This window comes from Bidens hawaiensis, unplaced genomic scaffold, assembly GCF_021521415.1.
Source record: "Bidens hawaiensis isolate Kalapana, Puna unplaced genomic scaffold, B.hawaiensis_p1.1 tig00016116_1, whole genome shotgun sequence".
Classification (NCBI taxonomy): Eukaryota; Viridiplantae; Streptophyta; class Magnoliopsida; order Asterales; family Asteraceae; genus Bidens; species Bidens hawaiensis.
In genome coordinates this window covers 47,961-66,128 of record NW_027492465.1, presented here as the reverse complement: position 1 = coordinate 66,128, position 18,168 = coordinate 47,961, and the positions used below count along the sequence as shown (strand labels likewise).

Genomic DNA, 18,168 nt, shown 5'->3' with positions numbered 1-18,168 from the left:
CTTTGTCGTGAAAACGACAAGTTGAAAGCAGCTCGCGCCAAAGACGTATCTGAAGCGCGTGCTCTCCGGGAGGAGAACCAACAGCTGGCGGCAGCTGCCGCCACCAAGGAGAAGGCCTTCAAGGCCCTCGAGGTTGAAGTTCAGGCGCGACTCGAGGCCCGTTCCAAGGCTGCCCAAGCTGTGAATGAACAGCTTCGGCTGGCCAGGGAAACTGCGCGAAACGCAACCGAGAGGGCTGCCCAGGCTGAAGCCGTTGCTGAGCCTCTGCGTTTGGAGAATGAGGAGCTGAAAGGCAAATTAGAGGCTCTCCAACGCGCTCATGATGCCTTGGCAATGGAAGATGCCAAGAAACTCCAGGAAATCCTGGACCAGAGGGGGGTGCTTGACCAAACCGAGCGGAAGCTTAAGGGCGTCGAAGAGGCTGCCGCTAAGGAAGTTTTACTTGCCAACCTTAACAAGAGCGAAGCCGAACGCGCCCATACCGAAGCTCAAGCTGCCCTCCGATGGCTTCTTCGAGAAGCGTTGCCTCAGGTATGTTTAGATTTATCTTCACGCATTTGTTTTGTAAGAAAAGGTTCTAATGTATTTTTTTCTGTAGGTTGTGCGTCGGGTCTTTTCAGAGACCTCCTACGATGATGCTATGACCGCAGCCCTCAACGCTTCTCATGATGATGGGGAAAAGGCCGGCTTCATGCTTGGTCTAGGGTTTGTTGAGAAAGGCGTCCCGCCTTCCAACTTCCCTTTGTTCGATGTGGATACCGAAGCCATTTACGACCAAGCATTGAACCAATACGCCGCCTTCCCGCATCCAGTGGTGGAAAAGGTGGATGAAGTAGCTGTTGCTGATGATGGGTTAGCTGTCCTCAAAGCTTTCCTCGAACCACCCCGTTCTTCTGACGGAGCGGGTCCTAGTGGAGGCGGCCCTGAAGCTTGACCCCGAAGATCCCTTTCCATTGCTTAAACTTGTATAGATTCTCTTCTAGGCGGGTAGTAACCCGGCCATTCTTGTAATATATTATTGAAATATAAATCTTTTTTGCGTATAAGATTGTTATTTCCTTCTTTGGATTCCTTGCTTTATAAACTCATGACTTGCATACTTAGTTTAACTTAGCAATTTTCCAAGTGTTCTAGAATAAGTTAACCTCTTGAACGTGGTTGATGATGGGTTAAAGTTTCGCTTCCTCTTTCGTGATTGTGCGGGTAGAACCGTCACTTGCACTTGGTAGGATGGCTAAACTTTAACCTTTATCTGACCTGCGTGCAGGTTTTCCTCATTTCTAAGTATTTAGGATAAGTTAACCTTTGAACGTGGTTGATAGTGGGTTAAAGTTTCACTTCCTCCTTCGTGATTGTGCGGATAGAACCGTCACTTGCACTTGGTAGGATGGCTAAACTTTACCCATACCTGACCTGCGTGTAGGGTTTCCTTTTTTCCTTGTATTTTTTTTTTTTTTTTTTTTTTTTTTTTTAGGATAACCTTTGAACGTGGTAGATGATAGTTTAAAGTTTTGCTTCCTTATTTGTGATTGTGCGGATAAGACCGTCACTTGCACTTACAAGGATGGCTAAACTTTACTTACATCCTACCTGCGTGTAGGTTTCCCTTATTTTTAACGTTGTGTTTATGCGGGTTTTGCCGCCTTCCACACGTAACGACTTACTTCTCCCCCTTTATGGTAAACACCGGCACCAGTGGGGAGTTCATAAGAATAAAGGTAAACACATTATGAAAGGAGAATCATTTCCATTAGAAGTGGCTCTTGGCCTTTTCTTTACAAGTATTGGAATTGATCTACATATAACATTTGCGTAATTGAGCTCCATTCCATGTTCTTGGGATGGGAGTGCCATCGAGCCTTTCGAGCCGGTATGCGCCCTTTCCCAGAACTTGTTTGATAACATATGGCCCTTCCCAGACTGGGGCCAACTTTCCTGGGCGTTCTTGGTTCGAAGCCTCGTTGTTACGCAGTATGTAGTCTCCTTCCTTGAAGTTGCAGAGTTTTACCCGCGTGTTGTAGTACTTTTGCATTTGTCGTTTGTAATTCTCTTCACGCACTGCGGCTAAATCTCTGCGTTCCTCGGTTAGCATAAGATCCAACCGTCTTTCCGCATCATTGTCTTCTGGCTGACTCAAGACCCTTGGTGAGGGTAGACCAATTTCGACCGGGACCATGGCTTCCGTGCCATAAGTGAGGCTGAACGGGGTTTCCCCCGTACTGGCCTTCTTCAGCGTTCTGTTTGCCCAAAGGACGTGCGGAAGCTCGTCCACCCAGCCGGATCTGTGTTTCAAAAGTCTTTTCTTGATGCCTTCGACGATGCTCTTGTTTGCTCTCTCCACCTCACCATTACCTTGCGGGTGTGCCACTGAGGTAAAGGTGTGGGTGATTTGAAGTTCTTTCAGCCACTGTTGTAGCTTCTTGTCAGCAAAGTTGGTGCCGTTATCGCTCACCAAATTCTGTGGAAGTCGAAAACGACAAATTATAAATTCCCAAATAAATTTTTTGATATGCTTTGCGGTTGTTTGGGCTAAAGGTTTTGCTTCTATCCACTTGGTGAAGTAGTCGATGGCTACCACTAGGAACTGAACATTTCCTGCTGCTGTAGGAAATGGGCCTGTCACATCGATGGCCCACTTCTGAAATGGCCACGAAGAAGTGACTGGAACCAGTTCGTTTTTTGGGCGATGCGTGTTAGGTGCGTAAAGCTGGCAAGACCTGCATTTTCTGATGTATGCCAGTGCATCCGTATGCATCCCCGGCCAAAAGTATCCCGCGTTGTTTAGCTTGGCTACAACAGCGCGGGGGCCTGCATGTACCCCACAGATGCCTTCGTGTACTTCCCTTAGGAGGTAGCCGGCATCTTGGTTGTCCACGCATCTCAAGAGTGGGCCAAGAAAGTTACGTCTGTAAAGGATGTCATTGACGAGTTGATAATTCAGTGCTTTACAGCGTAGTTTTCTTGCCTGTGTTTTTGACTCTGGTAGTATTCCTGCTGCAAGGTAATTTATTATTGGTGTCATCCATGTTTCTGTATTGTTCTGGATGACACAAATTTCCTTGTGCGGGACTGATGGTGCTTCGAGGAGTTCAATGCGGATGTCCTTTCCCAAGTGGGTGAAGGCTAGTGATGCAAGCTTGCTTAACGCATCCGCAGATTTGTTTTCACTGCGCTTGACGTGTATGACTTTACAATCACTAAAATCACGCATAAGGGTTTTTGCCTGGGCGAGGTACAGGGCCATGGTGTCATTCACAGCCGTGTATGTTCCATTTATTTGGTTGGCCACCAGCATGGAATCCACGTGGGCTTCTAAGTTTTTCACTCCCATTTATATGCGCAATTCTCAAACCGGCCAAGAATGCTTCATATTCGGCTTCGTTATTCGTACTTGGAAAGTCCAGCCGAATAGCGTAAGTATATTCTTGGCCTGCTGGGTTGGTTAATTTTAACCCTGCGCCTGAACCCTCGTTACTGGCTGCTCCATCAGTGTAGAGTCGCCAGACATCATTGACGTCCTGTGCTGGGGATGGTTGAGCCTCCTCCTGGCACTCTTTTTCCCGCGAAACGGGGACTTCTGCAATAAAATCGGCCAAGACCTGGCCTTTTATGGCTGGTCTTGGCTTGTACTTAATTGCATATTCTCCCAATTCAATTGCCCATTTGGCTAGACGTCCCGATAATTCGGGTTTGCCTAGAACATTTGAGAGTTTGAAGTTGGTGAGAATGGTGATTGGGTGGCCCTGGAAATATCGTCTTAACCTGCGTGAAGCGTGTATAAGTGCTAAGACCAATTTTTCTAGGGTAGAGTACCGGGTTTCTACGTCTGTTAGTACACGGCTAACATAATAGATTGGCATCTGGATGCCCTTTCGTTCTACTAGCAAGACTGCCCCGGTTGCTCTATCTGTTGCGGAAAGGTATAGGATTAACTCCTCTCCCGCTTGTGGTGCTGTAAGCGTTGGAAGTTCGATCAGGCGTGACCGAATCTCCTGAAAAGCTACTTCCGCTTCTGGCGTCCAGCGGAAGTGCGTTTTCTTCAGGCAGTTTCTCAGTGTTGACACGAAAGGAAACGACTTATCCGCATGGTTTGCCAAGAAGCGATTAAGTGCGACTAGTCGCCCATTCAGTGTCTGAGCCTGTTTGATGGTGGTAGGTGATTCCATTTTAACAATGGCTTCGACCTTTTCAGGGTTCGCTCTAAAGCCATCTTTAGTAACAATGACTCCCAAGAACTTCCCTTCTTCCATCCCAAATGAACACTTGCTCGGGTTGAGCTTCATGTTTATCTTTCGGAGCGTGTTGAAAGTTTCTTCAATGTCTTTCAACATCGCCTCAGGCTCGAGGCTTTTGATGACCAAATCATCCATATAGACTTCCAAGTTTCTCCCGATTTGGGCATGAAACTCTTTGTCCATTAGTCGTTGGTACGTGGACCCTGCATTCTTAAGTCCGAATGGCATCATTTTATAACAAAATGTACCATCGGGCGTCCGAAATGCGGTTTTGTCCTGGTCATCAATGGCCATGTGGATTTGGTGGTACCCCTTATACGCATCCAAGAAGCATTTAAGGCGAAATGGCGCCAACGAATCCACTTTGAGATCAATTTCTGGTAACGGATAACAATCTTTGGGGCATGCTTTGTTCAAATCTTTGAAATCTATGCACATGCGCCATTGTTTGTCATTCTTCGGTACCATTACGGGATTTGCAACCCACGTTTGATATCTACTAACGCGTACGATGCCTGCGTCAAGGAGTTCCTTGACTTGGGTTCTACACGCGTTAGTTTGTTCAGGCCCCATTACCCTGCGCTTTTGTACGATTGGCGTAACAGCCGGATCGCATTTGAGCTTATGCTCCGCCTTACTTCGGGGTACACCAGTCATGTCAGCTGGTGTCCACGCAAAGATGTCAGCGTTTTTCTGCAGTAAGCGCTTGAGTAAGGTGCGGGTGGGATCAACAATTGTTGGTCCAATGGTAACGGCCTGGTCGGGGTATTTGCCATTGAAGGCCCATTTTTCTGGTTCAGTGATGGTTGGTTTAGCCTTCTTCGGTTTGGGTTTAGATGAGACAGATGCAATGCATACCTGGGGAATGCCAGAGATCATTGCTACACCCTCAGCTGTTGGCCATCCCATCATGCCGTGGACTGAAGATACCACGGCGTTGAATCTTGCCATCCCATCTCTTCCGAATAGGATGTCGTATGTGTGGTGTGGCTTTTTCATCACGACAAAATCCACGTCTTCTGTGCGTGAATGATTCCCATCAGTAAGAGTAACGGGGAAAGATAGGATACCCAGGGGTGTTTCTGTACTGCCATCAAACCCTTCCATTGAAGCGTAGACCGTTTCCAAGCGTTCTTTGTCTTCATCATCCAGCTTATCAAAGAACTGCCTGTACATCACTGTCGACGAAGCGCCGTTGTCAGCAAGAGTGCGGGAGGTGATGTAGTGCCCCAGCTGGCTTCTGATGACTATGGGGCCTTCTTTGCTGGGGCCTCCTGGCACTCGCGGGAAGCGCACCTCAGCTTCCTTCCACGCGCATGGTTCTATCACCTGTCTTTTTCTTCCTCTGACCTTGCCATGAACCATGTTGATGCTGATGTCGACGGGCTTTCGTCCGTTCCCTCTGTACCGGTTGTCATTCCTTCCTCCCTTCCTGATCGATGCCACGAGATGTGCAAGCCTTCCATCCTTAACAAATGTTTCAATAATATCCTTCAAGGATGTGCACTCTTCAGTACCATGACCCTTTGTCCCGTGGAAATCACAGGATTTGCTTTGATCCGCATTAGGTTTCTGCCGGATCGATGGGGCTTTGGGCCATGGCAATTTTTCCGTGGCAAATATCTCCGTGACGCTCTTTGTGAGTGGCGTCCACCGGTGTTTTCGATTTGAAGGGTGTGTGTTGTCCCTTCCGCCAACAAGAGGGCGAGAGCTGGATGAGGTGTCAAAGTTTACCCTTGACTGCCAAATACCTAGCCTTCTCTTTTTGTTCTGCCGGGCGATCCGGACATTGTTCTCTCTTGTCCTCTGCGTGTAGAGGTGCGTACTCTGGGGAAGGTCCCTTCCCAGTTGCTTTTCCGTCTCGGCAAAGCGCTTTGCCGCCGTCATGATGGCATCCCATGTGGATGGCATGCCATCCTTACCCGTCAACGTGCGGATAAGTTCTGGGTATTCGGCGCCTTGGATGAAGGCGGCGCGAACCAGATCCTCACTTATGTTGCCGAGACTAAGCTTTTTAGAGTTGAAGCGAGTGATGAAGTCTAGTAAAGATTCATCCTCCTCTCTCACGCAGTTGAGGATCGTCCACTGCTCTTCAGTGTACTTCCTCTGTTGGCTGAAGTGCTGGCTGAACTTGTTCTGAAAGTCCGCCCAGTCATATATGTGGTGGATCGGTAAACGATCGAACCATGCCCTGGCTGCTCCGACCAGAGTCATCTGGAACATGTAGCACCACGTGGGTTCCGTCCAGTTGATGACGGTAGCCCCCGCAATGAACCTGTTCAGATGGTCGTCTGGGTCGGATAGACCATCATAAGTGCCAATGTTTGACATTTGTTTGGCACTTCTCGGGGCGATTGCCTCCGCAATGTCTCTTGCGAATTTTGACCTTCCTGCATTTGTGGCAGTTGGTCTAAAGGTTTTGGAGAAGTCACGCGGGTTTCTCTCCGCGATTGGTTTAAAAGCTTCCCCAAAATTCCTTTTTGGTTGGACGTCCGTGTCCTTACGCTTCACTTTCGCCTTATGGCGAGGGTTCGCGTCGGTATCAGACTCCAACTCGTCTTCTGAGTACTCGCAGTCACTGCTCATATTGAGGTGTTGGCGAGTACTGGTGAATTCGTCAGCCTGTTGAGCTGAACGCAAGCGTTCATCCAATTCGGCTTGGAATTCTCTTTGCCGTGCTTCGGCCCACGCCTTCACTTGATCTAGTGTTTGGCGAGGGACCTTCGTTCGTTTTTCCAGTTGGGTATCGGTGAACCCCAATGGAATATTTACTCCACTTGCCCCGGCTTGGGTAGTCGGGGTAGTGTTCGTAAGGATTGTATAACCGCCGGTGTTCCCCCCAGTTGCTGGGGTGGTTACCGGGGTTTCTTGGTCAGTTACAGGCCTTTGGACCGGAGTAACGTTGACCATTTCTTCAGAAATTGTGAAAACTAAAATAGTTCTAGCTTTTATGCACGGATGGCGCCAATGAAGAAACACTAAGTGACCCGGTACAGATTATAGATAATCTGAGGGTTAAGTAATGTTTCCCACGAATGAGGTCTAGCTGAGAAGGCTGTCCTTCAGGAGACCTGCAAAACAAACACCGTAAGCTCGTCACTGAGAAGGGGGGGGTTCCTCCTTGTGACCACCCTCCGGCGTGAGAATCAGACTAGGTTGCTCTGAATATAAGTGTATATTAAGAGATTGCTAGATAACTGGATAGCAGATGATCTTACCATTCCAAGATGTTGGAGTATTTATAGCCGAAGGTAGGTTTTCTAGAAGGTACAGCCGGCTGAATAGTATTCCTGATCAACCAACAGTGGACTATGCACAGGCCATACTGGTTGGTGGGTAGGTTACGGCCAACAGTAACAAAGTCGGCTGCACTATTCCACCAACTGTATATTATGCATGTCCTTCTTACTGTGGATTGTACGCAGGCCATGCTGGTTGGTGAATAGGTTACGGCCAACAGTAACACTATTCCACCAACTGTAGGCCGCGCATGCTCCTCAGTAAGGGTTGGTGAGTAGGCAGCGGCTAATAGTGACAAACAGTACTAGAGGGTGCTCCTCCTCGTCCTGTTGTCGATGAGCTGTCACCCTGTGATTGGCTCATGGGCTGTTCTGGTCAGATCGTCTGTCCTATCCATACTTTAGTAGGTATGGTACAAGAGATCTTTCAGAATCAGACTGGCTCATTTAGGCGGGATTGTTCCCGCCTTGCTCATCCCTTCATGTGACTACTGAAGTAGCTAATGTCTTGTGCGTGTAGCCCTGCTGTCTGCGGGTAGCCTTTCCTGATGGCTTGTATCCGCAACTGCGGGAACAGGCGGGGTACTTCACCATTGGGAGGCTTTCCCTGCGTGTTCAGCTTGTGTACTGCGCGTAAGATCCTATGAGCATGGTGGGTCCTGCGGGAGCAGATGGCCTTTGCGCAGACGTCCCTGCTCCAGGTGAGTCTTGCGGGACCAACTGGTCTCTGCTGGGACCTACCTCTTCAATAATTAAATTCGTCTAACCAAACTTACTGAGGGATAAGCATCCTAATACGGGTTGAGTCTAGAGAATTCAATAATTAAATTCGTCTAACCAAACTTTAATATCTGTAGAGAAACAATTATCTAACATCTATAAATCTACTTAGTAGTGGTTTATCTTAAAATAGTTTAATCTCTGAATTTAACCTTGTGTAGATTTTAAATTTTTCACTATTCATTTGCTTACAAATCAGAGGTAGAGTTTTTGGATATCTTACTGCTTCTAAGTGAGGTAATTGACCACGATTATAACAGTTTATTTTCCTATGGGTTTTAAACTCTTATAGTATACAGTAAGAGCTTGTGGACACTTGATATAGTCTTATACTCTTATGAGTACCACGTTTCCATTTTTACATATGTTTAATACCTACAAACAAAGTTTATTAATTTTTTTTTCCGAGTTAGTTAGCTTTTGAAGCTTTTCTTTCAAATGATGTATACAATAAGAGCTTGTAAACACTTGATATAGTATTAGTAGACATGCGTCTATTTATAATCAAGGACACCTATCATCTTTAAAGTGTGTATAAAAGTTTGTTAGTTTTACACCACTTATACTATCAACTATTTACATACAAAACCACAAGTCGGTTTGTGTGTGATTAATAATGAACGGACGACCAATTAAAGCTTGTCACGTGGAAGACACTAATTTTATTTTTTTCTTTTGACATTTCTTGATTTCCAAATATACCGCCGTAACATGTTTTCTTTATATACGTTTTGGTATGTAAGACCGAAATGCCATCACGACATACACTTCTTTTTACATGTTTGACATTCATAGAGCTCGTTGCAACACATGATAATTAACTTACTAATTTAATACTAACATGTAGTCTATAATTAGCCGATTCCATATCAATTATGAAAACTTTATTCTCCAATCATTGTACTCAAAAAAATAATTAAAGTTTTTGAATCGTTGGATAGTTAATCAAGGTTCATAAAAAAATATGCTTATATAATATTGAAATATCTATCAAATAAACACCAAATATATAGTGACGCCCTATATAAATAAAATTAACCTACTAAAACATATAAACAACTAAAACACAGTTAAAACATTTCTCATGTAAAAACTAAAATTTGTTAGTTGTTTGTTTTGTATTTTGACAACACTATGTTAAAACTAAAACCATGAATACCAATTAATTTGTCCATCCAGCCATCCATCCCAAAGCTGCAGTCCCTTTATTCAACCCAATCGCCAAAGAATTATAGGTAGAGACAAAAACCCTAATTCCACCCCAATCATTATCATCATTATCATCACATACATACATACATATACATACACATATACATATAACCAATCTCACTGCGCACCAGAGTTTGTGTTTATATTTTGCCTTTACATTCATATGTCTTCTTCCATTACTGTTCTCCTTGTTCCTGCTCACACTTCAGCACCTCAGTCTTCTTCTTCTGTCACACTCCATGGCCAACACTTGTCCTTGATCTTATCTCCTCAACATGACTGAACACAACGTAAGCTTCTTACCACTAATTTCACTCCGATTTACTCATTTTTTGTTACTTAACTTGTGGAACAAGTTATTGACTTACGGATTTTAGGTTTAATTTGTGCGATTCGTCACTGTCACTCAATTAGGTTAACTTTAGCTTTAGCTTTAACTGTGCTGCTGCTGAATGTTATTGATTCGATCCGAATTTACGATTTGTACATCATTATGTTACTGTTAGTGATTGCTGTGAAGTTGATGAAGCTATTTACTAACTTTTTTTAATAAAGTTTATATGAAACATAAGGCGGCATTTAGGTAGTTTTATATCTGTTTTTGTAAGTCTGCTAGGAATGTATTGTTATTTTTCTTTTCGTAAGTGTATGGCTTATATGTTTGTTTATCTTTCTAATGTGATTACATCATTTGATCAAGTAGCAATATGTCGAAGTTACTATAAATAGCTCTGCAACTTTATTGGTGTAACATTATTACAGATTATGACTAAGCAGTAACTACAAACTGTATTCTATTCATTCGTCATGTTACTGTTAGTGATTTCTGTGAAGTTGATGAAGCTATTTAGTAGTAGTGTAATGTTTATATGAAACATAAGGCGGCATTTAGGTAGTTTTATCTCTGCTTTTGTAAGACTGCTAGGGTTATTATCAGTTTATCATCTTTCTTTTAATGAGTGTAATGTTTATATGTTTTTTTTATCTTTTTATTATGATTGCATCATTTGATTAAGTAACAATATCTTGAAGTTACTATAAATAGCTCTACAACTGCATTGGTGTAACATTAGTACATATTATGATTAAGCAGCAAGCCAGCAACTTCAAACTGTATTCTGTTTGTTCATCAATAAAAGTTCTAACTTTCAACTGATTGGATATGTCTTTAAAGTAATTTTGTTTCAATTCAATTAATAAATACAATAACATGATATGTAAACTTGTATGCCACTTTCAGGTGTTCGTTTTTGGATCATTTACTGAGGATGAGACCAAATCACTGCAAAGTTCCCCAAACGAGAATAGTGTACAGTTAATGTTTGGTACTCTAGATGCTGAAACTCTTAGATCTGTGGGCTTTAACAATATACCAACTGAAATTACCAAAAAGCCCCAACCATCAAAACTTGTAAAGAAAGATAGCACCAAAGAAGTTGTATATAAAAATGGGAACGTTCATGATTCGAATTCTCCTTCCTTTAGCAATGGTATAAAAGAACACAAACAAAAAAATGAAGAACCTACTGAATCGGTTGTACCCGGAAGTCTTGACCAGTCAACTCAGGTTGAAGCTCTGGAAGTAAAGGATATCGAAAACAGTATTATCAGTCCACCTGTTATTCCATACACAACTGCAACTGAGTTACTACCTCGAGGTTTAATCAACTCAGGAAACTTATGCTTTCTGAATGCAACTCTTCAAGCTCTTTTAGCTTGTTCTCCATTTGTAAATCTTTTGCAGGAGTTACGAACGCGCAAGATACCTGAGGTAGAATACAGTTCTTTTAAAGTGATTTTAATACATAATGCAGTGTACACTTTTGGAATTATGCTGCTTTTTTGTTTTTACGTTATTTCAGATTGGGTACCCAACTTTACATGCATTTGTTGAGTTCATTTCTGGCTTTGATATGCCACCTGGCAGGCGTTCAAAGAAAGAAGATGAGTTTGTTCTGGAAACTGGGAAGCCTTTACGACCAGTCATGTTTGAGTCTGTTTTGAACAATTTCTCCCCAGATATGCCAAATAGCTTTTCAGGGAGACCAAGGTTTGTTTTTTGGATTCTTGTTATTTCATGTCTACTTATATTTGATATTTTGATGAACTTTTATATGTTGCCTTTTGTGCTGAGTTGAAGTTTTTTCAGGCAAGAGGATGCTCAAGAGTTCCTAAGTTTTGTGATGCATCAAATGCATGATGAATTACTTAAATTTGAAGGACAAATTTCTGTTGTGAATGGAGGAAAAGTTTCGCTGGTTTCATCAGTGAGTGACGAAGATGATGAAAGTTGGGAGACAGTTGGTCCAAAGAACAAAACTGCAATTACCAGAAAACAGAGTTTTATTCCTTCAAAGTTAAGTGAGATTTTTGGAGGTCAGCTGAGAAGTGTTGTGAAGGCAAGAGGTAAGTTAGATGTATCTTTATTTATTGTGCATATTGTCTGTACACATATGACCTGTTATGTTCATATCTGACTCAAAAAGGAAGTTTCAATGCTCACTTGTTTCAAGAGCACCATTTTACTTTGTTAGAGCTAAAATTTGAAACTGCTTTTGACATGTAAAGTGTATGCTTTATTATAGCTAAGTGAGTTTATGTTCTTTTCATGAAATAAAATTACAATATTTAGAGAAAGTAACATTTTTTTATGAAGGTTTTAAAGAAAAAGTATATTAACAGTACTCTTCTCAAGCTTTGGATGTTCATCCAAAAATAAGTTGCTGTTGTTTATGAATTACAGTTCTTAATTCATTAACATTTTTCTCATCAAAAGTTGTTTTAAGATGATTACAACTTCTAAATTCATGTTAAAGATTGTGCGCTGTAAAACATTCAAAAACCTGTTCTAAAACTATTTAGCTCCATTAAATTAGAAAGAATAAATAATCATGATACAGAAGGTTGTTAGTTTGGCGGTTGCATATTCAGCATGAACCCTAATGTCAGTCTGATGTGGACTTATCAGTTATGCAGTTATGTTAACATTGTGCTCATCATATTTCTATTGACTGTTCTTTTTTCCTTGACGAATTTATAAAAAGAATAATTTTGCTTCTTGTGGTTTAACAATTGTATTTTTAATCTAAACAGGTAATAAAGCCTCGGCCACTATAGAGCCGTTTCTTCTACTCCACCTTAATATATGTCCCGAGCCTGTTCATACCATTAAGGATGCACTTCATCTTTTTTCTGCACCGGAAACGCTTGAAGGGTACCGTGCATCATCAGCAGGAAAGGTACCATACTTATAATGTGTATATGGTGTAAAATGTTTGTACTACTATGGTAAATCTTTTCATATCTGCGTCACTTGGCAATTGTTATTATGATAAATTTCTTCATATCTGCATCACCTGGCAGTTGTTATTAATAAATTTCTTCATATCTGCATCGCTTGGCAATTGTATATTATATACAAAAGAGACTGGAGTTTGTATTTAACTTAAATCTGTAATTAGAATGGAGGGAGCCCCTCAATATATATGTAGAGAAACCTATCTTGGCCTCTTGGGCCTACGGGTCATTTACTAATAAACCCTAATAATAACACACTAATAACTATAGTTGACACCCATCCTTAAGTTAGAGCATAAATGTTAATCATGGCTAACTTGTTACAAATTAGATTTTGAACTGGAATTAAAATTTAACTGAATGCTGAACTTAGAATGATGAGGTAATCCTCTATCTTGGGCACTAAATGAACTCTAATAGCGGCACACTAATAACTAAAATTAACAGTATATATTGTTGTATCTGAGGGTCAAAGGCTGTAGTCAAGTATAACACGTGTGGCATGTTTACTAGTAATAAAATCATCATTTCAGCTCTCAGATTGTTACATTATCTAAACTAATAATTCTAAATATATTTAATATTTGAATGAACTTTCTATACTCTCAGTTTTCCTGTTTTTCCTTACCATCTCTTTTAGATCATGTTCCTTTTTTGTCACCTTTTACATTTTGAATATTCTACAATTTGTGTTTTATATTTGCTTAGAGGGTTATTTGCAATATGGTCTTTGATATACTCTCTGTGGGTCCGAACACGACGCAAGCGACTTTGGTTATCAAAGCTTCAATATTGTTAAATATATATCAGACTATTCGTAGTAGGGTTTAATTGTATTTAGCCCACAGGCCCGAGTTAGGTTTATCTAGGTTTTGTTTATAGTTTCTGGCATCCTATATATTGATGGTTCTCCCTCCATTTAAATCACAGTTTAGATATATTATTAATGACGGTCTTTTTTACAGCTATTAACATGACGAGTGACATTAAATAAAACAAATGGTACGGCTTTAGTTAGTGTTACACTTAATTGTTTAGTTTCACATGTGAAACAAGTCAGAATTGGGATGGAGTCCGATTTGGGTTAAGAATATACTAGGATCGGTTTTTTATTATTAGTTTATTTTGGGTTCTTTATTTCTTGGTTAAGAATATCTAGAGTCGGGTATTTTATTTTTTTAAATATTCTAGAGTCCGGGTGGGCAAAAGCGAAATTGCACTAATATAATGTTATATGTGTGAACCCTCGGGTGGGCAAAAGCGAAATTGCACTAATTTTGACGTTATTTTACTAATATCGTGAAAATAACGTTAAAAGTGGCGGAAGGTTAATCAGGCATCATGTGGTGGCGTTGATAGCCGAAAGACAAGGGTGCATGCACCAATCGGTCGGTGTCCCGATGGTTGAGTGTTATGTGTCTTATGTCCAAGGCTTGATGCAAAACTACTATCGAGCCGGGGGTCTCACCGGAAGCAGCCTCTCTATCCCTATGGGGTAGAGGTAAGGCTGTCTACATCTTACCCTCCTCAGACCCTACCATAGCTTTGCTATTGGTGGGATATACTGAGTACGATGATGATACTTCTTTTGAAATGGCTTGTTTCAACCCAAACCCATTTTGAATCAGTTACCTCACCCGATCCACCCTGCCTGTACCAGGCTATGTTAAATAGATGACTGAGTTCAACATGATTATGAACCTTAGTGTAGATGATTGTTAATAACTGAAATGTGTTCATATGAATGATTATCAGGCTGAGTTGGTAAGTGCGAGCAAATCAGTGAAGATACTCGAGCTTCCAGAAATTATAATACTGCACTTGATGCGCTTTAGCTATGGAAGCCAAGGGAGCACCAAATTACTAAAACCCGTCTACTTCCCTCTCCACCTCATTCTCAACCGTGAACTGCTTGTTTCCCCAACCACCGAGGTATCATCATTCTCATATACTTACATATCATAGTAATAACATTGTTTTCATGATCCATTTAACTCATTCATTACCTGTAAATATCTTTGAAATGGATATAAAATTATAATTTGTATACAGGGTCGAAAGTATGAACTTGTGGCAACAATAACTCATCATGGTAGGGAACCTTCAAAGGGTCATTACACTTGTGATATTTTGCATTCAAGTGGCAAATGGCTGCGTTACGATGACGCCTCGGTTATTAATATTCCTACAAACAAAGTGCTTCATGACCAAGCTTATGTTCTCTTCTACAAGCAGCAGTAGATTTATACGCGTATTTAACAGGTTTTCTTACCATTTTTCGCTCTATTACTTACGTTCACTATGTAGTAGAAAAACATATAATTATTATCTGCATTATTATTATTATTATTATAAGTTTATGGTAATGTGTCAGTTTTTTATTTGTTATGGTTGCTTAAAACACTCTTGCACTTTTCTTCTCTTTGGACCTGGAAGTTTTACACAAAGTCGTCTGATAGGTATTTAATACATTTACAGTAATTATAAAAAATAAACGGCCCGAAAGGACTCTTAGCTACACGTGTTCGCTAGAGATGCGCAAATTGGTTTTTGGGCCCAAACCGGTTGGTTTCGTACTTTCGGTCAAAGAAAGTTTCTATCAGTTTTTGCTCAAATTGGTTAGGTGAGAAATTGGTTTATAAGTGGAAAATGATCGGTTCGGTTATAACCTGTATCAACAAAGGTGTTCTCAAACCGAATACAAACCGGCTGCTCGGTTTTTAAACCGTTTTCTCTCAAATCTGTTTCCTTAGTGCTTTTGTTCAGTTTTATCCGGATTCTCTCAAACACGTGAAGTTTGTGTCGTATCTGGAACTCATACCCTTAATTTGGATTGTGTTAAGTTTAACCTTTAATGGACCGAACTAGTTTCATATTATACATTTCAAAAATAATTTTTGTTTTTCTTTATATGAAATGATTCAAACATAATCATTAAGAGTACATCTGTATGGCTTTTGAAGCATTTGACTTTTATAGTTTGATGTTTTAATTTGCATCATGATATCATACGGGTGGAAATTGTCAGACATAAGTGGTTGGTCATGCCATTCACTCGTCACATTCATGTCTTATGTATGTACTTTGTATTGAATGTATTGCAAGAGAAGTTATTGCACATGTTTTAACATTTTTAGAAGCAACATTTTACCGAATATTTTTACATATCCGATCCACCACATAAAGCTCTAATCATTTATTATTGAAAGACTTGGAAAATTGAATCATGGTAAAATGCATCTGTTGATAGTTTTGTATTTATATTTAATAATATCTCAATCTAGGGTATCGAGAAATGCGTGGCTCGTAGCTTCCCCGAAAGACTGAAATCGGCTTCTTGTAAACGAGCCTCTTTAGACTGAGCAAAATTTTATTGTTTGTAAGTTATAATTCAACTACATGAATAATAATTCAATGCGATATGGGACCGATTGTAAACCATCTTAATATTAACTTATTTAAAACAAATATTAATCACTAAGCTGTGTAGAAAATTTGAGCCCACGAAGCCACGCTCGTTTAATTTTGATATGAAATTTTATTTAATTGATATTGAATAACTCGTGTTGCTTGGCTTGTTTAAGGTCAAATGATTTGGTCATTTGCGTTAAATAAATTGTTGTGGGAGTATGTATGTATCATAAACAAGAAACCCTGTCCCCCACGAAGGTGATTCCATCTTTATGGTCATTCACAAAAGCCTTCTAACAACAAAAACATGACACACCTACCAAAGTGATTCTGGTTTAATGATATAAAAGGTGTACAAAATGATGTCCAGTTCCATACGGTTGAGGAAACGAGTCTCGTAGTGGACATTGGTGTATATGTAAGAGTATTTAATCGGTGTGTGAGTCATTTAAAAGCAAAAAACAAACATGTAGCAAGTCTTGTTTTAAGAAACACCTAGGATTAGGATCTCAAGTTTCGTGATGGGACCGTTAAATCGACAAAATAGCATAAGTAAAACCATTAAACCATATACTCATTGCAAGTCAACGCGAAGTCAGTCTGTATCAAGTTACAACATTAAAATTAAACAAAAGAAATAAATCCGTCAATGTCAAAATACAACAAATTATCATAGGTAGAACCAAAAAAACCGGCACGTTACATCTGCGAACCAACCCAAATTCGGTTAGTATCAGCGGTGCCAACACAAATTCGTAAACATGAATTAGTGGGCCAAAAAAATATTTTAAAGATGAGGTATTAGACGTTGAAACACGGATATAAAACCATTTAAGATGGAATATTTTTAAATCATGAAAAAAGTTTCGGTTATTGTAAAGACGAACTATAGAAAATATGAAAGCAAAGTCTAAGAAAATCGTTTAACCGACAAATAAAACATGTAAATCCAACCCTTGTCCAAATTTAGTGTTTAAAAAATCTAGTTTGCTAAATATTTTTATTAATTGGAAAAAAAAGTAAAATGAAAAAAATAAAAACCATTATTATTATTTATGGAATTATGACTAAATATACATATCATCGTTGCCTTTGTTTCTTCAACATCCACCAATATAAGTTGCAAGTTCCAAGCAAATCGTTCAATCCAGCTGCATACGGTATGTTTACATTAGGTGTTATAAACTATTAATGTTAAATAATATAATACACAAATTGTATGAAGTGTTTTTTTTATATTTATACAATTAGACTAAATATTAATGACTTATGTTTCTTTTAGTATCTCGTATGGATCTACAAGGAGGTCGTTACATAGGCCTCAACTAGTTTACAATAATATAAAAAAATCTAAATAAACCCGCGAGTTTATCAGTAAAGCATCTAACATAAAATCAAGACGAATCTGGATGTGGTCAAACCTATAGAAACAAAGATTAATAGTTGTAAAACATCGTACTTGTAGCAATCAGATTTTTTAACATCGATGAATAGCAGCTATGACTTTCTTCTAGATCAATTAGAGTTCCATTGTAACAAACCGCTCCAATCATATACAAAATAATAGTACTACTACTACTACTAATAATAATAATAATAATAATAACAATTAACAACAACAACAACAACAATAATAATAATAATAAACGTACATGATTTAAAAGGGTGTAAAGTTTCAGCAACTTATCCAGTCATGATTTTGTTATCGGGATCATAAACCTCAAATGATCTTCAATAACTAACAAAGGCATAACGAAAACTAACCCCTAATCAGAACACTAACGTAAATAACCTTTTGAAATTGAATACAATAATAATAATAATAATAATAATAATAATAATAATAATAATAATATATATCATAAAACCTTAAAAAAATTAACGAAAAAACCTAATTTATAAAGAACTATGAATCTTTAATAGTTAACAAAGGCCGATCTTAAATATAGAACAATATCCAATAAAATTTAGGTATACATATAAATTAGGGGCAA

The 18,168-nt window shown here is 39.8% G+C and overlaps 1 protein-coding gene across 2 annotated transcripts; it reads left to right on the top strand.

The window, feature by feature from the left end:
- The first annotated feature begins 9,471 nt into the window (after positions 1-9,471).
- LOC143550612 (ubiquitin carboxyl-terminal hydrolase 24-like) lies at positions 9,472-15,116 on the top strand. 2 transcript variants are annotated; one of them, XM_077041232.1, is made up of 7 exons: positions 9,472-9,756; positions 10,707-11,237; positions 11,329-11,516; positions 11,616-11,872; positions 12,560-12,705; positions 14,519-14,695; positions 14,816-15,116. In XM_077041232.1, the coding sequence occupies exons 1-7, from the start codon at positions 9,742-9,744 to the stop codon at positions 15,002-15,004; spliced, it is 1,503 nt and encodes a 500-aa protein (XP_076897347.1). In that variant the 5' UTR covers positions 9,472-9,741; the 3' UTR covers positions 15,005-15,116. The 2 variants fall into 2 exon arrangements, with proteins under 2 accessions (XP_076897347.1, XP_076897345.1); XM_077041230.1 differs by having other exon boundaries at positions 11,607-11,872.
- The last annotated feature ends 3,052 nt before the right edge of the window (positions 15,117-18,168 follow it).

Coding starts and splice junctions, on each gene's coding strand:
- LOC143550612 (XM_077041230.1), top strand. Junction 11,238..11,328: donor GAACGCGCAAGATACCTGAG/GTAGAATACAGT, acceptor ACGTTATTTCAG/ATTGGGTACCCAACTTTACA. Junction 11,517..11,606: donor AGCTTTTCAGGGAGACCAAG/GTTTGTTTTTTG, acceptor GCTGAGTTGAAG/TTTTTTCAGGCAAGAGGATG.